The sequence below is a fragment of the Chionomys nivalis genome, chromosome 4 (genome assembly GCF_950005125.1).
Source record: "Chionomys nivalis chromosome 4, mChiNiv1.1, whole genome shotgun sequence".
In the NCBI taxonomy this organism is placed as follows: Eukaryota; Metazoa; Chordata; class Mammalia; order Rodentia; family Cricetidae; genus Chionomys; species Chionomys nivalis.
In genome coordinates this window covers 69,655,324-69,677,704 of record NC_080089.1, presented here as the reverse complement: position 1 = coordinate 69,677,704, position 22,381 = coordinate 69,655,324, and the positions used below count along the sequence as shown (strand labels likewise).

At 45.4% G+C, this 22,381-nt stretch overlaps 1 protein-coding gene and 1 non-coding gene across 2 annotated transcripts in view; both read right to left on the bottom strand.

The window, feature by feature from the left end:
* Myo1e (myosin IE) overlaps positions 1–22,381 on the bottom strand; it is a 191,620-nt gene that overhangs the window by 68,976 nt on the left and 100,263 nt on the right. Inside the window, exons 5-8 of the mRNA XM_057768253.1 lie at positions 8,960–9,047; positions 5,530–5,619; positions 3,758–3,889; positions 602–736 (exon numbers count right to left, since the gene is read on the bottom strand). Coding sequence (XP_057624236.1) covers positions 602–736; positions 3,758–3,889; positions 5,530–5,619; positions 8,960–9,047 — 445 coding nt within the window. The remainder of the gene's footprint in view (positions 1–601; positions 737–3,757; positions 3,890–5,529; positions 5,620–8,959; positions 9,048–22,381) is intronic.
* Trnaa-agc (transfer RNA alanine (anticodon AGC)) lies at positions 1,897–1,969 on the bottom strand. Its single transcript has one exon. It is a non-coding gene; the product is annotated as a tRNA-Ala (tRNA).

Below are 22,381 nucleotides of genomic sequence, written 5' to 3'. Positions count from 1 at the left end.
TTTGTTTGCTTATTTGTTTGTTTTTCAAAACAGGGTCTCACTATGTAGCTCTGGCTGTCCTAAAACTCACTGTGTAGACTCGGCTGGTCTTGAGCTTACCAAGATCCACCTGCCTCTGCCTCCTGAGTACTGGGATTAAAGGCGTGTGCCACTACCTTTTTTACCTTTGTGTGTCTGTGTGAGTGTTCAGGTACCCACAGATGACAGAAGAATGTATTAGATCCTCTGGAACTGGAGTTCTAGGCAGCTGTGAGCTGCCAGATGTGGCTGCTGGAAACTGAACTTGGATCCCCTGCAAGATCAGCAAGCACTCTTCCCCAGGCCCTAAAATTTTTTATCTTCAATGAAGATCACAAAGTGGCTTGTGGCCTTCCTAAGGAACAGCTCTCCAAGTACTGACTGCTCAGCAAACCATCCTGTGGCAATTGGGTGCATGGCTCTCCAAGGTGCTGAACACAGGTTTTCAGAAGTGCTCACAGTGACTGCGGGGTGTGTGTGTGTCAAGGTCATACTGTCTGCTTCATTGACCTTTACTGCCCTCTACCTCAGTTGACACTCAGGCAGGAGAGCGGAGACTGCCCTGCCTGGTACCGGCACTTACCAGGGTTTCCTGGAACTCCCGTTTGTCGTCAATGTCATCGACCTTGTAGGACCCTGAGAGGCTCAGGTAGTAATAGTAGTCCATGCTGGTGATGCCAAGGCTTTGCTTCTGCTCTGCAGAGGCGCCCTCGATGAGCTGCCGTAAGAGTACACAGGACGTGTCAGGACACGGTCCACAAACACCCACAATCACCTTGGGGTTTCAGGACTACCGTCCCTGAGCCCAGGCGGGGGTCAGGGGTTCTAGCCTGCAGAATCTGAGGCAGTTTATAAATATCATTTGGGGTTGCAGTTGTATAAGCCCCAGATTGGTCTACAAGCTGCAGTTTTTGTTGTTTTATGGTGTATGGATGCTGTCTGTATGGATGCAGTGCCAATGGAGGCCAGAAGAGGGCATCAGATCCCCTGGAACTGAGTCAGAGATGGCTATGAGTACCAGGTAGGCTCTGGGAACTGAACCTGGTCCTCCGAAAGATCACTCTTAAGTACCCAGTCATCTCCCCAGCCCAACTTCCAGTTCTTAACTCGGATAAAGCCGGAGAGAACTCAGGTTCTCTTCATGTCTATAAGAGAACTGTATGCTGTACTAGTGGCCCCATGGAAAAGTAGAATACAAAGTAGACCATAGCCAACTTAGTTTTTCTACACTTCTTGCCCTGGGATGTATATTTGTAAATGAAGGCTTCTTGTTCGTTTCCTGGATATCCAGACCCCAGTAATCATACAGAAACTAAATTAATTACAACACTGTTTGGCCAATAGCTTAGGCATATTTCTAGCTAGCTCTTATATCTTAAATTAACCCATTTCTATTAATCTGTATTGCCACTAGGCTGTGGCTTACCCCTGCCGGCATGTTATTCCCTTGGCAGCTACATGGTGTCTCCCTGACTCTGCCTACTCTATCTCTATATCTCTATTTGGATTTCCTGCCTGACTTTATTATGATAAGCCATTGGCCAGAACAGCTTTATTCATCAACCAATAAAAGCAACACATATACAGAAGGACATCCCACATCATGTATTTTAGAATGGCCTTGATTTATTTCTCTGCATTTTGAAACCTCCTGGTCTACTGAGTTCCTTTGTTTACTTCATGCTTATGGTTCAAGATGGGAGTTCTTTGCTTCCTATTCCTGCCATCACACCTGCTGCCTGTTGCCATGCTGGTCCCAGCATGACCTCCCACCCTCTGAACTGTAAGCCCAAATAAACTCTCTTCCATAAGCTGCCTTGGTCGTGGTGTGTATCACAGCAACAGCAAAGTGACTAAGACAACCACTGTCCCCAGTTTATGCGGTGCTGGGGATCGAACCCAGGGCTTTGTGCATGCTAGGCAAGCACTCTACCAACTGAGCCACATCCCAGCCCCTGAAGAATCTTGGTGTACCACCTATAACCTTTCCCCTATTCTTGCTTGTTTGAAGACAACACCTCCCTCCTGTTCAGTCTTCTCGCTCAGACACATAAAAAAATACCCTCCTCTTGTTCAGTTTTCTTGCTCAGACACATGTGCCCTTTTCCCTTGCATCTTCAAATGCCCACTTCTCCAGCTCTGACTGGATAGGCTGCTCTCTGCCTTCATTGAACACTTTTCCTTGAGCTTTCTCAAGCCATGCTGTCTGCTTCCTCACCACAATTTAGCCACACTCTCCTCTTACGGCTCTGGAAAACTGATCTCCCGCCTTCTTTCTCAAGGCTCAATCCAACAGGCTGTTCTTGGTCCTGGCCGTTTCCTTCTCCCAGAACTTAGAAAATTGACCCCGAGCATTAAGCTCACCAGGCCCCTTCTCCTACACGGTTCCCCTGGTCCTGGATAGAAACCCTATTTCTCTCTATGTTCGCTATGCAGTTTTTCAGCAAACAGGCACTAAAAGAATTGGTTGCCATTGGAGATGGCTGCATAACTGAGAGATTGACTGTGAGCTTCTCTCATAAATTAATCTCTTTCTAACCTAGAGATCCTAGAAGAGAAACCAAACTGCAGATTCCTAATATGAAAATAATCATTAGGTTAACTTGAACATTACAGTTTTGAACATGGCATGCTTATATTTCTATAGACTCAAAAACATTTTTCCAAATGGCTGGATTGGCAAGGTCGAGAGGCCTATGCCTATGATCTCAGATACTCGAGAGGCTAAGGTAGGAGGATCACAAGTTTGAGGCCTGCCCAACCTACCAAGTGAGTTCAAGGCCAGCCTAGTGACTTAATGAAACTCTGTCTCAAAATGAAAGAAGTAAAAAAAAGGGTTGAGGATACAGCTCTGTGGAAGAGCGCTTGCCTGGTACTGAACAACTGAACTGGATGATTGCCAAAGCCTGAAACAGTAGGGGCATGCTGAGCTTGCTCTGAGGATCCCAAGCCTGCTGAAACACTCTCATCCAATAGTAACCCTGTTGGAGGTATCCGCCCCTGGACACTTGGTTCCCATCACCCGACTTCCTTGCACAACACCTCCTCTCCTCTCTGCCTAGGGTGCGCCTTCCTTAGTGGACAGTCTCTGACTTCCCATAGCTCCAGCTTTCCCCACACAAATTCCCACTTGGGAAATCATCAAACAAACACTCCCACTTCTGTTTTTTGAAGTTTGTTAACAATTTCCTAATTATTTAATTTTGGGGAAATTTGCCTTGTTACCCTAATTAGATAGAATTCAACACTCCTTGAGGACGGGGATATCCCATACTCCTTTTAGACACTTGCACAAACCCCAGGGCATCTCTCTGGGCTTGTTAGATGACCACCTGAGAGCCGAGAGGCAAAAATCTGATCGTATTATTACTCATGCTACTGTACACTTGGCGATCAAAGGCAAACAAGGGCTCCTCTTCACCACGTGGGGCCCAGGAATTGAACTCAGGTCATCATGTTTGGTCTCATGGTGCCTTCATCCTCTGAGCCATCTCACTGGCCTCCCCAGTTTTGTTTTTTCCTGTTTCTTGTTTTTTTCGAGACAGGGTTTCTCTATGTAGCTTTGGAGCTTGTCCTAGAATTTGCTCTGTAGACCAGATTGACCTCAAACTCACACAGATTTGCCTGTCTCTGCCTCCCGAGTGCTGGGATTAAAGGCGTGCACCACCACCTGGCCAGCTTTGTTTTGCAATATGGAGAAGGAATAAAGGACTGGGAAAGAAAAACGGTAAAGGAAAACCTGGTAGAATATGTGAAAGCTCCTCTCTCCCGGGTTCCTCATCACCACTCTGGACTTTTCCAGAAGGAAGTTGGAGATCTTGCCACCATCTGGTTCCCCACCTGGACTGAACTGGATTTCAAAGTATTTTCCCTGCAAGAGAATTAGCAATTTCCTTTAGTACTTGGTAAACAAAAACACAGACTTGGAATACAGGGCATAATTCAAGGAAATTCATTAATGGAAGACATTCTGGATTAGCCCCAGCTCTGAGCTAGACTTCCTTACTTTATACCAAACAATGCCCCGGAGCTCGCCAGTCACACAGTTCTGCATTCGGAGGATTAATCCCATGGCCAGACTAAATAAGGAGAACTTGTAACACACTCATTTTCTCCCCATCTGTGTCGGAAGACAGAAAACCACACAGTGCCCAGGTTGCCACATTGTTCTTCTAGAAGAATGTATCTTCAGTCAACAGGATCTTGGTTATTATCAAATTCTCTATAATGCTTGCCTGTCCAAGATACAGAAAATTGCATATGGCTTTTAACCTACATTTCCTAATAATTAGTGAGAGTATCACTTGATACTATCAGGCATGGCACAGAGAGAGAGAGAGAGAGAGAGAGAGAGAGAGAGAGAGAGAGAGATTTCCCCTCTTCGATGTCATTTTGAAGACACAGAGAAAAAAATTTATACTTCCTTCTTCTCTCTTTATTAGGGTTACATGGTTATAAATGCTGGGCTCTTGCTTTCTAAAGGCTAACTGAGTTATACTCTCAGAATAATAATAATAATAATAATAATAACTTATAACAGGAAAAGGCAAGGGAAGTCATAATGATATTTCCCCTGCTCTCTAAGGAAGGCGAGTATGGGCAGGTAGCTAAGGGTTAAAGTTGACAGTGTCTATTTTTACAAGGCATGTTAAGAATGACAATTAGAGGAAAAGGTCATGTGGGAAATTCATTCGCAGTGTGTTTCTTCTGTCATTACCTAGAAAGGTCAGAATAAAACATCCCAACTATGAAAGATGAAACAAGCAAGAATAATAGCAGACAATGAGGGGCGTGACCGGGCTTTGTAGAAGGCTGTCGGAGAATGACAATGACTGCCAGAGACCATCGGGAGACTTCTCTTGGAAATAAGACATTCCTTTCTGAATAAAGGCCAACGCCAGCATGGTGAACTACACCTGCAATCCCAGCACATGGGGGAGGGGGCAGAGATGGGCCTCCTAGACAACATAAGAAATTTAAGGCTAGCATGGGCTATGTAAGAGACTGTCTCAAAAGAAAAATACTTAAATAAAAAAAATTAAGTAAAGGTTTTTTTTTAAAGTGAGAAAGAAACTGTTTTTCTTTGAAAGTCCCACCCACTGCTTGTCTTGAAACCAGGCGACCATCAGCCTTACAGATGGCTCTGCCTGAGTGCCAGACAGGCTGTAGGTTGAAAGAGGATGCTAAATCTCCAGGCATCTGTATCTGGTTTCTAATGCACCTTTTGGCCTTTTGGAATGGTCACATTTCTATCCTACGGCCAACAATTCTGGACAGATACATTGAAAGCATTCACAGCACTGCAAGGGGGACCTTGTCCTAGCCCTGGGGACACAGTTAGGAGGCACTGGGGCCAGGGGCTTTTCATTCAGTGAGCATACAAAAGAAAGCAGATTCAGAAATCCAGGAGGTGGGGTAGGGAGAGGATGAGAGGGGAGGAAAGGTCTCTGCAAACAGGTCTGGGTCTGCAGAACATGGGGGTACTTCGGCGACTGGAACCGGGATACTCACGAATCGGCTCGAGTTGTTGTTGCGCACTGTCTTGGCGTTCCCAAAGGCCTCGAGGAGGGGGTTAGACTGCAGGATGATGTCCTTGACGTGCTGTTGCAGGGGACAGGAGAGAGTTAGGAAGATAAGGGATGCTCATCATATGATATCAAACTCAACTTTCCCCAAAGTCCTGCTTTTTGAGTATCATAAGGTAAGAGACCCCGGTCCATATGTCCTGGAGAGTTCTGGAGAATTCAATGTGGTTTTGCTTTGTATTACAGAGACAGGTTTTTACTATGAAGCCCTGGTTGGCTTTGGATCTCACTATGTAGACCAGGTTGGCCTTAAACTCACAGAGATAGATCTGCTTCTGTCTCCTGAGTGCTGGGATTGAAGATGTACATTTCTATGCCTAGCTGTTTTGTCTGTTTTTTTTTTTTTTTTTTTTTTTTTTTGAAACAGAGTGACGTGTAGCTCAGGCTAGCCTCAACCCTGATATTATCTGAAGATAACCTTGAACTCCAGATCCTCCTGCCTCTACATGCCAAGTGCTAAGACTACAGGCATGTGCCACCACATGCGTTTTACACGGTGCTCAGGATCAAACCCAGGGCTCTGTGCGTGCTAATCAAGTACTCTGCCACCCGAGCCGCCTCTCCCATTGATATTTTATTAATGCATTCTTTCAGGGCCGCAGAATCCTACTTATGTGACTAGGTTTCCCAACCCCTCCTAGTTTGAAGCAGCATCCCAAAGCTGGGGTGCCACCAGAAGCCCAGAGCCCACACAATCCGGGACTGGTTTTCCACGCTGCTTGCCGTGACCCTCTCCTGCACTCCTGGGTACAGTTGGTGATCACAGTGGGGAAGAAGTCTCCTCACTCACATCTTCCCCAAGTGTTCCACTTGCAACACTGAGAGGCAAGACTTAGCTAGATGGCAAGGAATCAGTTTCTCCTTCCCAAACATCCACAGAAACACAATCTTGTGTTGTCTCACACTCTAAATCTGCACAAGTCACCTGGGGGTCTTGTTAAAATGCAGAGGTAAGTTTAACAGGTCTGGGGCAGGGCCCAGGAAACTGCATTTGAAAGCAATCCCTGCTCACAGGAAGCTTGCTGCCAAGCCTGGGTCTGATCCTCAGGACCCACACAGTGGTTAAGGGACACCCTTAAAGCAGCCCTGGTGTTACTGCTTCATCTAGCATGGACTCACACTCAGGTCAGTCAGGGGCAACACCAGATCGTGTGACACAGCTCCTGGCCAACAACAGGAGAAGAATTTAGTGTGAACACTCCAGTCCTGTGCCAGACTTAGAAGTGTGCAAAACCCATTACAGACATGAGGCTTTTCAGCTGATAGGACCCGGCACTGGGGAGGGCTTTTGACAGTGACTCACTCCTTGTACATCTAATTATTCACATGCTATGGTTAAATGTGTTCCAGAAATAACAAGTCTCCTGGCTTGTGCTCTTGAGCTACTGACTAATTTGAAGCCAAGAGTTCTGGATCAATGTCCTCAAAGGAAAACAGGAAGAGAAAAATCAACATTAACCGTCTGCAGCTTGGCCACTGGGTCACAGGCTACAGCAAACGGGACTAGATGAAGGTACTAAAACTGACTATGGGTCAAGTCTATGTCCTCCTATGGTACCCTTAAACATCCCAGAAGAGAGAATGCCACAAAGCTCGGGAGGGAGCATCCCACTCCACACAGGGAGTGGCAGTCACTAGTGCCAAGGCAAACTCTGGGTGGTCCCACCATCCAGTCAGTTCCAGACTTAGCAGACTAAGCTGCCTCCTCCTTTACAAGCCAGGGCTGTATATAAACTTTGCATTACTTTGTAAAGTAAATTTGTAATGTGTCAATCTTTATTATTCCTTTTAATCTTTTGTTTGCAGGATAGATGTGCTACACCACTTAATGACACTCAGTTTCTCTTTGGGAGATATAGAAAGAAAAGATCTGGAAGCTTCTCCATTTAAAAAAAATATAGCCTTATTTATTATTATTATTATTATTATTCTTTTTGGCTGCAATGCTGGGATGAAACAAACTCAGGACAATTGATTCAGACATGCTAGGCATGCATTCTTTCTCTCCTCCATTTATTATTATTATTATTATTATTATTATTATATTTTTCAATACAGTGTTTCTCTGTGTAATAGCTCCAGTTGTCCTGTATCTCACTTTGTAGACCAGGCTGGTTTCGAACTCACAGAGATCCGCCTGCCTCTGCCTCCCAAGTGCTGCGATTAAAGGCGTGTGCTACCAATGCCCAGCTTCCTTTTATTACTTTTTAAAAGATGGTTTCATATAGCCCAGACTGGTCCTGCCCACAGGACCCTGAACCCTCCATTTGCCTGCTTCATTTCCCTAGAGCTAGGATTACATGCGTGTAGCCACCACATGTAGTTTATGCAGGGTTGGGGATGAAACTTAGGGCCTTGTGCAAGTGAGGGAAGTCCTCTTGCAACAAGCTTAACACTGAGCTACATGCCCAGCTCAAGAGTGGGATTTGGGCTATAGCTCAGCTGATAAATTGAAGCCTGGGGTTCCATCCCCAGCACCAAATAACCTGGACAGGATGATGCATTCTTATAGCCCCAGAGGTAGAGGCAGGGATTTCAGAAGTTTAAGGCTGTTTTTGACAATAAGTAAGATCTTACCTCAAAACACAACAACAACATGTTAGAACTGCTGTGTGAGACAGGGCCTGTCTGCACCTTCCTAGATATTGCTGAGACACCCTCATTGGCCTGTGCTATTTTATGTTCCTATTAGTAACAACAGTGACCGTGCCCCAACATTTTCTTTTTAACCAGCAATGTTTATATGAACTACAGGAGTTCTGACAATGTGGTAGGTATAATTATTATTAATAATAATGACAGTGATGATAATGGTTTCTTGTTTGTTTTCTTGCTTTGTTGAGAAAGATTCATATAGCCCAGTCTAGCCTCGCTAGCCTAGAACTTGCTGTGTAGTTAAGAACTGCCTTGAACTTCTGATCTTCCTGTTTCTGGCTCTGAGTGCTGGGATTGCAGACATGCATCTTTGTGCCTGATGCGTGTGGTGCTGGGAACAGAGTTCAGGACTTTGTGCATCCACACGAGCATTCTACCGGTTGAGCTAGATCCACAGCCCCAGTTTTAGTGTAGTTTTAATAAAAATTTCTCTGATTTTCATGCCTGATGAATAACTTATACTTCCTTTCATGTCTCTTATTCTCCATTTGAACAGCGGCCCTTTTGATTAATTTCTAAGAGCTCATTATCTATTAGACATGTCACTATGAAAACATACAATATCTTTGTACATTTCATGTACCTTGGTTACCCAAGCTGCGTTCTATAAAATAATTTCTTTACAAAGCTACGAATAGATCAAAGGTGTGTGTCACCATGCCCGGCTACAAATGGAGCCCCTGACCACAGCACAGTCTCACCTGGACCTTGGGGCCTCCTCCGGACACTCTGGAGACATAGCTCATGATGTACTTGGCAGCTACTGTCTTCCCAGCACCACTTTCACCACTGAGGAAAGAAAGACAAACACCATGAAGTGGTCCTTGCCAGCTCCTTCATCCACATTGCCAACAAATGAATAAATCACAGAGGAACTAGGTGGGGGTAGGGACCAGCACGATGCTAGTTGAGAAACGGGAGTCCCAGCAGGACCGGCTCACTCCTCTGACCCAGGCGAGTGTGGTATAGACTGAGCCTTTACCATTGCCTTCATGCGCAGGGCAGGCAAATGAGTTTTCTTTTCTTTTTAAAATGATTTATTTAGTTTTATTTTTATGTGTTTGACCTGTGTGTATGTCTGTGTGAGTGTGTTGGATCCTCTGGAACTGGAGTTAGAGACAGCTGTGAGCTGCCATGTGGGTGTTGGGAATTGAACCCATGTCCTATGGAAGAGCAGCCAGTGCTCTTAACCACTGAGCCATCTCTTCAATCCCTAGTCGAGTTTTCTAATTGTCTAATCACAGAAGGCACGATTAGGAAACTATAAGTATCAGAAGGATGGAATTTTCCAGAAATTACAAGTAACATCCACACACATTTTTGTAAGTGGAAGAAAGGAGGCTATGAAGCAATTTCACCTCACATATTTAACTCTAAAGACAAAAGAGTTACAAAAGTGGTTTTTGAAGGACTAGGCGTATAGCGCAGAGGTAAGTTTCACTAGATGCATGAGGCCTAAGGTTCAATTTCAAGCAGAGAAAGCCCCATTTTTCAAAATATTAGGAGAGATTTTGGTCAGGGAAAGGTGACAATGGGAGAGCTGTTATTTCAGATAGTTCTTTTCTAACCCTGTTCTCAGGCTGTGTTATTTTGTTTATATTTTACATATACATAAATATGCATGCATATAAACACACATATATAAACGTATATATAAATATTTATACATATGAACATATACATATATATGTGCAAAAATGGGCACTGAGGCTTCAGACTCTGCCTTGATGTAATGCAAGCTTCCTTATTTTGGAAGCACTAAAATTAAATGATGAGGCAATATTAATCACATCCTGAGGAACAAAGACTATCTTCCGCTGGGTGGCCTGACTGCACAGCAATAGCCTTTTGTTAATAGTCTGTTTTCCAAAAATCCCCATTCTTCCCTCAAAATCCCCCTGAATTCATAATGACCTCAATTCAAAACACGCTCGACTCCTTCAGAAGTCTCATCTTTCTGTGTGAAGCCTTGATGTTGCCAAAATAGAGTTTGTTAAAGCAACCCACATCTCGAAAAGGGCCCAGTATGAAAACTGTAGTTTGCTCTAAGTTCAGAGTCTCAGACTTGTCCTTGGTAGTCAACAAACTGGAGGTGTGCATCTCATGTCTTATGAAACTCACGCTGGTTGACATCAACAAATGTGGCCAGTTGTAGACCGCTATCCTCCCAGCTGCCACGGTCAGAGCAGCTGTGACCACTTACAAGAGCCTGTCTGTTAGTGTTCCTGCAGAGGAGAGGCTGGGAGGGTCACTGGATCCTCACCTGAATTGCAGGGAACCCTCTGGCAACTATCTCCGGTCCAGCTGTGTGTGTGTGTGATTTTGCCCCAGCTGCAGTTGGCCTCATAGACCTCTATTTTATGACTTACTTTATAAGCTGTAATAATATAAACACTGAAAAACTTTGGGAAAAGGAAGTGGAATGTTACAGAAACAATTAAGATAATTATGTAACAAGTACAGACCAGGCAGCTAGGACTCAATGGCAACAATGTATCTACAACAGGTTGATAACAATATAAAAATAATACAGTAAAAAAAAAGGGCAGGATAACTAGAAAAGATGGTCCTTGGTTCTAGTCTGCTCTCTGTTGCTGTGATAAAACACCATGACAAAACACAATTAAGGAAGGATGGGGTTTATCTGGTGTCTAGCTGGTCATCAGCAAGGGACACCAATGCAGGAACCTGGACACAGGAACTCAGAGACCATAGAGCAGGGCTTTTTACTATCTTGCTCCCTCAAGCTTGCTCAGTTTGCTTTCTTATAAGCCCTAGAACGACCTGGACCCTCCCACATCAATCAAAAAAATGCCCCCGAGGCAGGTCTACAGACACTTAGACAATTCTTTTCTCTTTAAAATTTCATGGCACTGAGCATTGAATCCCAAGCTTCATGCATGCCAGGCAAGTAATGTACCACTGAGCTACAAATGCAGCCCTGATACTGATGTGATTTCTTCCTTTAAAAAAAATAGTTATTTTATTTTTAACTATATGTGTGTGGTTGTGTATGACTATGCACGAGTGCAGTGTTTATGGTGGCCAGAAGGGGACATCAAATTCCACGAGAGCTGGAGTTAATGGGCAGTTGAGAGTGGGTCACCCAATAGGATTGCTGGGAGCTAAACTTGCGAGAATAGTACACACTCTCGACCATTTCTCAAGCCCTGCGATTCTCTTAGAGCCTGCATTCTTATTTTGTTTTTATAGTTTTATTGTCCTACTACTGATTGGATGGACTGACTGGCTATTGAGCTTCAGGGATCTGTTTTTCCCCTGCCCCCTCCCAGTGCCTGGGTTATGGAGAGCTTACCACTCTGCCTGGCACTTACATTTTTTTGGTTATGAGATAGGAAATTAACTGTGTATTTTATATTTTTAATAACATCTTTCGAGCCGGGCGGTGGTGGCGCACGCCTTTAATCCCAGCACTCGGGAGGCAGAGGCAGGCGGATCTCTGTGAGTTCGAGACCAGCCTGGTCTACAAGAGCTAGTTCCAGGATAGGCTCCAAAACCACAGAGAAACCCTGTCTCAAAAAACCAAAAAAAAATAACATCTTTTCACAAAAAAGGAAGGATCACATCACAATGATAATGAATATTCATCATTTTCATTACATCCCTATTCGACTTTTTATATATCACGATGACTAATCAGATTTCTGTAAGCTTAGATTTTTGTATTCAGAATTACTTAGAATAAATTACCACAGAGAAAAACACAGCAAACTAGTAGACTTCTAACATAAAAGTCTAACTACCTATCCTTTTGCAATGCCCTTGTTTAATGGTGTGACCAGATATGAATTACTTTGTCTTTAAAAATGTTTCTAAGGGGGCTGGAGAGACGGCTCAGTGGTTAAGAGCATTGCCTGCTCTTCCAAAGGTCCTGAGTTCAATTCCCAGCAACCACATGGTGGCTCACAACCACCTGTAATGAGATCTGGTGCCTTCTTCTGGTGTGCAGACATACACACAGACAGAATATTGTATACATAATAAATAAACATAAAAAATGTTTTAAAAAGCGGGGCGGGTACGCTCATGCCAATGGTGCACATGTGGGGGGCGCTCATGCCAACGGTGCAATGTGGGGGGCGCTCATGCCAACGGTGCAATGTGGGGGGCACTCATGCCAACGGTGCACATGTGGGGGGCGCTCATGCCAACGGTGCACATGTGGGGGTGCTCATGCCAACGGTGCAATGTGGGGGGCACTCATGCCAACGGTGCAATGTGGGGAGCGCTCATGCCAACGGTGCACATGTGGGGGGCACTCATGCCAACGGTGCACATGTGGGGGTGCTCATGCCAACGGTGCACATGTGGGGTGGGCGCTCATGCCAACAGTGCACACGTGGGGGTGCTCATGCCAACGGTGCACACGTGGGGCTCAGAAGTCAGAATGATTTGAGGGAGAAGTCCTTGCCCTTGTGGGTCCTGGGGAATGAACTTAGGCCGCTGGACAAGAGACACCCTGTGTCCCAGACCTGATCAAGCACTGTATCTCATTGTGTGAAGCAAAAGAGCAGAATTATAATGGAGAAAGTAACTCTTTTCATCTATTAAAATAAGTATGTCACATCCCAAAATAGGACATCCACATTCTCAGTAGCTGTGATTTTCTTTTCTAGGCAATCTAAAATAATTAGTTCTGGCTAAACATTGATCTGAATGCTCGTTTCTCGGTTTCAGTTCATAGGCACTTAAAGAAAAACTTTATTGATCACAGCCGGCAATTTACTCAAAATAATGGCACAATAATGGAATGTTCCATAATTTTTTTTTTTTTTGATTTTTTTGAGACAGGGTTTCTCCATAGCTTTTTGGTTCCTGTCCTGGAACTAGCTTTTGTAGACCAGGCTGGCCTCGAACTCACAGAGATCCGCCTGCCTCTGCCTCCTGAGTGCTGGGATTAAAGGCGTCCGCCACCACCGCCCAGCCCAATTATTGAAGTTTACAATATATATAACCACAATTGCACTGGCCTGCTCGGAGGGAAAAGAACTGTCTAAAGTGATGGGACCATGAAGACGTGAGACTTTGAACAGTAAACCCCAAACCACTCGCTGTGCGGCTCACAGCAAGCAGAGCGATTGGTTTTGCCTGTGTATACATACAGACAACCTTCCCTAATTCCATTGTTTTGTTTGACTTCTAGGGAAGAAGGGCAGAAAACACAAGTGCAGCTAGGCATGGTGGTGTGCGCCTGTAATCTCAGCTCCCGGGCTGAGGCAGAAGAATCAAACTCTGACACACAGCAAGACTGCCTCAAAAACTAAGGGCCAGGGATGTAGGGGGAGTGTCACCGCACATGCTGTCCTAGTCAGGGTTGCTATTACTGTGGTGAAACATGACCAAAAGCAACGTGGGGAGGAAAGGGTTTATTTGGCTTACACTTCCACATCATTGTTCATCACTGGAGGAAGTCAGGACAGGAACTCAAGCAGGGCAGGAGCCTGGAGTCAGGAGCTGATGCAGAGGCCTTGCTGACCCACGATTTGCTCAGTCTGCTTTCTTAAAGAGCCTAGGACCACTAGCCCAGGGTGGCCACACCCACAATGGGCTGGGCCCTCCCCCATCAAGCACTAATTAAAATACCACCCTACAGGCTTACTTGCAGCCTTATCTGATGGAGGTATTGTCTCAGTTGAGGCTCTCTTTCCTCAGAGGACTCTAGCTTGTGTTGAGGTGACATAAAACTAGCCAGCACACATGCCAAAGGCCCTGAGTTTGATTCCCAATGCAGGAAACAAAATCAAAAACAAAGTTTCCTCTATTAGGAATAGGAGGGCTAGCACGAGAGCTCAGCAGGTAAAAGCTTTTGTTGCCGAGCCTTGTGACCTGAGTTCAGCCCCCGGGAGGCACAGTGGAAGAGAGAACTGAGTCCTATGAGTGTCTTCTGAATCCCATACACTTGCCATGGCACACTTGTACACTCATAGGTGCACAAACAATGAATAAAAATGTAAAAAAAATCAAGAAATGAAAAACCTCACCAATGATCCTTAGCTCGGACAGCCCAACAGAGAGCCCAGAGTATTTGAATCATCACCACGTTCCCTTCTTCACTCACCATCAGAACCCGGACCTCCAAGGGCAGGTTCTAGACTACGAGGGCAGGTTCTAGACTAGGCACACTTAACTAGTGCTCCAGTTTGTTCCCAGCCAACTGGAGATCGGTAATTCAAAATCAAAGTCAAGAGAGACTTTATAGGAAACACCAACCCAAACAGGAAACAATAGGATGTTCGTGTGTTAGCTGTAAAAATCGAAACTACAGCCATTTATAATGCTGTGTTACTAACTGGATTCACGGGGATGGTAACTGTTCTTAGAAGTCAGGGTGTCTCTTGCTTACAGAGCGACCGTGCTTCCTGAATCCCCTGCACTGACTCTAGCATGAGTGAAGGCATTTCCTCCTAGGTGGTGCTGACTCAGACATCTTGAATACTGGAAGCTCCATCCTGGGTCTGGAAACCTCTCAGTAGGTACGTTTTCTCCATGGCTGCTGTTTCCTTGCAGCTAACTGGATGAATGCAAATAAGGTGCATTTGTATTTGTTTGGGTTTTTGGAAAGATAAGGAACAGCAACCATGTAACTACTTTGTTCCCAGCATGCAGGGTTAGAAACCCCTCTTCTTATGGATGTGATGAGAAGGGCCGTGGCTCTAGTCTAAGATGAGCTGATGGCCTCCTGAGGAATCTTTTCTTAAAATATAGATTTAAAATAACATATTTTTATTTTTATTTGTGTGTGTGTACCACATGTGTACTGGTACTGTGGAGACCAGAAGAGGGCATCAGACACCCTGAGCTGATTGTGAGCCACTTGATGTAGGGTCCTGGGAACTGAAGGCAAGTCCTCTGGGAGACTGGCACGTGTTCTTGACTCCTGAGCCACTTCTCCAGTTTCTACCTGAGGCCTCAAAGCACGGAAGTTGTATTGACAATGGTGAGATAAGGGGAACAGGGGTTTTGGGGACTTGTGGAGTATGTATGAGAAAAACATTTCTAAAACAAATGGCAAATATTTATTTCTCATTGAGATAGGAAACGTTAGCCAAGAAGCATGTGTGTGTACGCTGTACGTGTTTGTGTGTGTATGTATACACATATGTATGTGTTTCTACAGATACGTGTGTGCAAATGGAAGGCAGAAGCTGACATCAGGTGTCTTCCTCTGTTGCTTCCTCCTTGTTCTTAGTCTCTCATTGAATGCGATCTCATTGAATTGAGAGGGTCACTGAGCTCCATGGTCTGCCTGATCCCCATGCCCATTGTTAAGGTTACAGATGTGTATGGCCATGCGCATCTTTTTATGTGGGTGTTGGGGACTTAAACTTGTGTCCCTGTTTGCTCCACAGGCCTTTTACCCACTGAGCCACCTCCTCAGCATGGTCAAATGTTAACAGCTCTTGAGTCCTTACTGGTATGCATCCATTTAAGCAAATCTGCTAAAAATACTATCTTAGGCCCAGATGGAACAAATAGCAGCCTGCACAGACAACTTTGCAAGAATGGGAAACCACATCAAAGAAGGTTCTGAACAGCTCTCTCCAACGACTCCATTCAGACTCCTTTCCTGAAAGCCCCTGGGGCCTAAGACTGACATCTCTCTCAGTCTGGGGCTGAGGAGAGAAGGATCCTCGCCCAGACCCTGAAATCACACTAAAATATCAACCCTCAAATATGTTCTATTGCATTAAAATACTGAAGTATAGTCCGACTGTATCCTGAGCAGACAGTGTGGGAAAACACGGTAGCACGCCGAGCAAAGTGTTACTAAGACAATAGCTGCTACTCCCCAGTCCCAAACACCTATGGAATTAATGCTATCGGGCAGTCAGCACTGTCAACTCTGCCCAGAAAGCAGCTCAGCAGCAAGGCTCACCTTGATCAGCCCAATAAACAGGAAAGGCCTGATGTTTAGTCTGAAGATAATTTAAATCCAAAGTTGGCTCCTTGCTATATATATAAAATTCCCTTTGATGTTACTAGAGGATATTCCAAACCATTCTTGAACAGCTTAGAGGGATATTTAATTCTTTATTAACCTTTCTTATATTCGTCTAACTTTACAGTGTCTGCTTTCGATTTTTTTGTTAAAATTTGTTTTTATTTTATTTTATGAGTACTGGAATATATGTATGTACCATGTGTGTGCCTGGTGCCCTAAGAGGCCAGAAGAGGTTGTTAGAATCCCTGGAACTGAATTACAGTGAGCTGTCATGTGGGTTCTAGGACTTGAACTTGGGTCCTCTGTAAGAGCTGCCAGTACTTTTTAATTGCTGAGCCATCTTTCCAGCTCCCAGCAGTCTCCAATCTTAAATGCAGCAACTAAGGCTTCACAAGTCATGCACCCGAAGCAGAGCAAAACAGAGTCCATGCCCAGTGTCATCTCAGCGATCTTTTCAAGTCATGCTGGGCTGCAACAGTTATATACCAGCTAAACTAACACAGGCTAGTTCACAGTAGCAGAGAAAGGTGGACTCCTGGGGGCAGGTGGCCCTGGCTTGTGATGTGGGATTGCCCTCTGTATGCTATGAAAATGTTTTATTGCCATTGGTTAATAAAGAAGCTACTTTTGGTCAATGGCTTAACAGAGGAAAGCCAGGCGGAAAATCCAAACACAGACGTACACAGAGAGCAGGCAGAGTCAGAGAGATGCCATGTAGCCTTTGAAGGAGACAGATGCCCCAGGAACCTTACCACTAAACCACGAACATCATGGTGAAATACAAAATAATAGAAATGGGTTAATTTAAGATGTAAGAGCTAGCTAGAAATTTGCTTAAGCTATTGGCTAAACAGTATTGTAATTAATAGAGTTTCTGTGTGATCATTTCAGGTCTGGGAGGCCGGAAACAAACAAGCAGTCCTGCCTACAGGCTTGGATCACAGTGTGGCCACACTCCAAATACAAGACACCTCACATGTTTCTTTACCTAACACCCAGTTTCCTGAGCTGTCAAAGACGGACATAATTACTAGTTGGCCACGTTGCCAAGAAGATTAAAAACTGTATCGTTAGGGCTGAGAAGATGACTCAGTTAATAAAGTGTGTGCCTTGCAAGCACAAGGACCTGAATTCCAGCCCTAGAGCCTACAGAAAAAAATCACAAGACAAAACTAAAAAGCTGGGCTTAATGGCACGTGCCACATTCCAGGGCTGGGGAGGGAGGTAGAAACAGGGTCATGGGCCAGTCAGTCTAGCCTACTTGTTGAGTTCCAGACCAGTGAAAGACCTTGTCTCAAAAAGACAAGGGGGACAGCGCCCGAGGAATGACACTCGAGGTTGCCCTCTGGCCTACATATTTATATGAACACATGTGCATTCACATACATGTAAAAGAAATGTCAGTATGATTGAGATAATGCTAAGTTGCCAGCCTTCCTCAACTCAAGGAATCTTCAGGACCACAAGAGCTCTTAGGTACGTTGGGGGTGCTGCCTAGATGCGGGTCTCTCCTCTTTCAATCCACAAAGGCTGGCAGGGCGCATCAGAGACAGTGAGCCTCAAAGGCTGAGGTTGCCGGAATAAACAAGACATTGCGTGGGCCATCGGAAACCCAGGGGAGCCATGCGAAGGGTCCCCGTGATGCTAATAAAAGGCTCTTGAAACACATCAAAGACAGGAAGGCAGCTTGAGAACAGGAGACGAAGCGGCCAATGATGCAGGAGCCAAGAGCGGAGCAGACACAGCCACACACGAGAGGCGTTCTCGCTGCTGTTTTCTACTCTAGCACTGCGAGCGTTAGGGAAGCCAAAGACGACGCGTCTTTTCATGCAGGTAGGTCGATAACCCCGGGTCCAGTACTGGCAGCTAGCTCCCCCTCTACTGCTCATAGTCAGCCCGTCTGCAAACCCCTTCAAAATATGTCTTCGGCAATTCCTCGATTTGTCTTGGAAACAGGATTTCACTAGGTAGCCCAGCCTGACCTGGAACTAGCTATGCAGACCAGGCTAGGCTGTCACAAAGATCTGCCTGCCTCTGCCTCTGGGGGGCTGGAATTAAAGGCAGGTGCCACCAAGCCTGCTCTATCTTTACTGATTCTTTTTAAAGGCAGGGAGGAGGACGGCTGGTGAAATGGCTTAGTGGGGTAGGGGCACCTGCTGCCAATCCTGAAGACCTGAGTTTGATCCCTGGGGACCCACGTGGTGGAAGGAGGGACCTGACTCCTGACAGCTGTCCTCTGCACACCACATGTATGCATGCACTCCCTTCCCCCTCTGACATGGACACCAAACAAACAAGTTTAAAACAGGGGTCGCCAGGTCTATAACTGAGGTGACAGAAAGCTTTCCCAAAATGCACAGTGCCCTGGCTTTGGTGCCAGCACCATGTAAACCAGGCTCGATGATGGCACTTGCCTGTAATCTAAGCACTCAGGAGGTGGAGGCCGCGCATCAGGAGTTCAAGGTCAACATCCTAGCCTTCACAGTGGGTTCAGAGCCAGGCTGGGCTATGTGAGACCTCATGTCTACATGATGCCTTATGTCGAACAAATAAACAAATGGGCAGACAAATATGGAAACCTTGCCAGATGTTAATGAATTCATTCAAGACAGACACCCTACTCTGCAGGAAGCAAATACTTCAAAAATATTTTTGAAAAATGAAACTCTAACAAACTCTAACAAAGCATGTGGTATCTCAGTTCTGAATTATGCCAAGGTCGCACAGGCCCGGGAGACCCAAAGCGACAGGAATTCATGTTTGTTCTTGTCAGCAGTAAATGCGCCACAGAAATCTTCTCTGAGGTCTAATATGTCCCCACAGAGGTTAGGGGGCAGGGGCTTCAGAACCGCGTGTGGACATATTGCCAAGAGCTTGTCTGGTGACACACCAATGATAGGAAATGCATCAGAAACTTCCTGGTTCTTCCCATTTTAAACCACACCAGAGTTGACCTAAAAGGTTTGCATAACTGTCTCTGACATATGGAAAAAAACCCCACCCCAGATACGTTCTAACACACAGATCCAGATATGGATTCTGGAGAACGGATAATGAGCTAAACAGACATTGACTGCTTGGTGGCCAGGCTTGGGGGTGACTCCCAAACCTTCAGTTGCTCACGACTCTCAGTGACGTGAACCTACCTGGAGCTGCCTGGAGCCCACACTAGCTTGCTGGTCCCTGTGTCCCTTCTCGGGTTTATTGAATGTCACACAGCTGCCATGCCAGCTCAGCTCAGTTCCCCATCCCAGTACTAGGTCTGTGGATCCCTAAAGAGCTCATCTTCTCTCCACTAAGAAAGGGTATTATTATCTCTGTGAATGACCTTTTGGGATTTCCTGACCCTGTGCAGATAGCTTCAGGATAGTACCTTACCTGAAGGCTACCCAGCCTGCCATCTACAGAGGACTCCACCAACCAGCCGACTAATTATATGCTACTATACAAAAGCCATGTGGTTACCGTGTAGAAAAAGACCCCAGAGAAATAAAAAAGGAATGGATGTCAGAGCTCGGGCCCCACACAAACCCAGGAACAACAAAGCAAAGAGGATGCAGAACGGTCTGGTTGTATCTTTACTTCATCAAGATCAGAACTGGGGTGGGGGTGGGGGGGCTAGTCAACTGGGAAGCTGCTAGCTTAGCATGCCTGACTTGGAATAAAGAATTTCGAAGCCAAGGAATCTTAGAAGTTGTCAGCTCCAGCAGTTCACTATCAGGAGAAAAAACTGAGGGCCAAGAGAGGAGCTCCGTGAGCTGCTGAGGTTCAGGGAGCTGGTGAGCCTGCCAGGTTGAAGAGCTGTCGGAAAGTGAAGGAACCCACACACCAAAGAACAAACTCAGGGGAGGTCGGGCATTGGCCTCTGTAACTGGGGGAATGAAGTCAAGGCCCTTACAACATCTTCCCTCTTAGGTCCGTCTTTGTTTGCCTGGAGGCTGAGGCCACCAAAGTGTCTAAAGAGATTTGTGCCATATAACAGAACCTCTGCCCTCCAGAGGAAGAAGAGGTTAAAGGCCCCGACTGAGCCCTCTGTAGGTGCCTGGATAAAAACTCTAGACCTTAAGAGACTCAAGCAAATAGCGCTGATTGTCACACATCCCCTTTGGAGGGGACCACACCATCCATGCCTCTGTGTGTACACGTCCCATGACTGGAAGCCCCTCCCACACCTGGACCTCTGCCACCTCATATGCTGACTCTTTCGTGCAGTTTTGTATTCTGTCGCTATAATCAAGCTGTAATCATAGGCACCAAGAGTGGTTCTTTTTTATAAGTGAATCTATTTTTTATTTTATGTGCATTGGTGTTTTGCCTGTATGTATGTCTGGGTGAGGGTGTCAGATCCCCTGGACCTGGAGTAACATACAGGTGTGAGCTGCCATGTGGGTACTGAGAATTGAACCCAGGTCCTCTAGAAGAGTAGTCAATATTCTTAACATATGTCTCCAGCCCCAAAGAGTGGTTCCTATGAATGTTTGGACCTGATAACTTGAGAACTGACTCCGGCCAGACAGAAGGGAGGGCTGTCTTGTCAGGGGCCGGGATCCTTAGCCTTAGTTTTGCCTCCCTGTTTTATCATCACCTAAATTAGAAGTGTACCTCATCCAAATGGCTGCAAAGATAGGTCTTATGAACGGTCTCTGGTTCTACACTGGAGCATGTGAATCAAGATGGCAGAAGTGAGGAAGAAACAGGAACTGGTGCAGTTGCAAGCTCTTGAGTAACAAACCCTTCCTTCCCAGGAAACATCCAGAAGAAGGGCAGAACGAGAAAGGAGAAGGAAGGCAAGAACCAGAAAACTCATACTGAACTCTCACATTAAATGCAATGAAGAAAACACCCCCTCCTCTCCATGACTTCAAAATACTGTCATACAAAAGCATTTCCTGTTACTCAGGCAAAATCCTTCTCTGTGCATCCCCTGAAACGGTTTAGCCTGCACCTCATCTACCATCTGCATCTAACTTGCGACTTCTGGAAGAATCACTTGAAGGAGCGAATGCAGCAAGAACATGAGGAACCAGTCACACAAACCTAGAAGATTTAGTAGAACTGAAGGGGTCTATGGCACGGGGCTCTGGAGGCAGAACACAAATGGAGAAGCATGCTTGACACATGCAAGGCCACGTCGCCAGCAGTCAGTAGGAGCAAAATGAACCCGAAAGCCAATGTCATGGCGGGGTGGGGGGCGGGAAGATAAATAAAAGCCGGGCATAGGGGAACTGTGGCAACACAAAAGCAAATTCAGGCTTCATAAAAAATACAACTATCTTCCCTCAATTTGCATAAACCACCAGGAAAGAGCAAGCTATTGACAACTGAGAGACTGAGCGCGGGCTGCGGGGCTTCAGACACCCTGGAGAATGAGCATCGCTAGTTCTCTGGCTGGGATAATGGTCGCAGAGATGTGCAATACAATGACTTTATTTTTTCTCCAGACACATGGGTAAATGTCATTGAGTCTCTCTTCATCCTGAAGCCCCAGGAACCTGCATTTACCTCAAAATGCTTCTGTTGTCTTGCTTTTCTTTTTCATTTTGTACCATGTAAGTGTTTTAGAGGGTGGGAAGAAACTAAATTCTCAGATCTTAAGTCAGGTGTGATGGCATGCAGCTGTAATCCCAGCACTCAGGAGCAGAGGCAGGGGGACTGGGAGATTGGGACCAGCATAGGCTACTCAGCAAGACCCTTCCTTGAAAAAACAAAATAAGTCAACAATAGTAATATTTACAACTTTAAACCCTGAAAATTAAGAGTGCAAATAACCGTATTGGTAGAACACTTTGACACATGAATGGCATAGAAAAATACTAATATAGCTGACTTTTAAAATACAATATTTGGGGGCTGGAGAGATGGCTCAGCAGTTAGGTGTGCTGGCTGCTCTTGCAGATGACCCAGTGTCTATTCCCAGGACCCGTATGGTCTCTCAGAACTGTCTATAGCTCCAGTCCCAGGGGATCCAATGCGCTCTTCTGGCTTCCATGGGCCCTGGACACACATACAACACACAGACATACATTCAGGCAAAATATTCATATACATAAAATAAAAAATAACTCTTTACTTACATATATATAATTTATATTTACCTAATATTTTGAATGTAAATATTGGACACATGGACCAAAAGAACAAAAAGAAATTTTAAAATGAA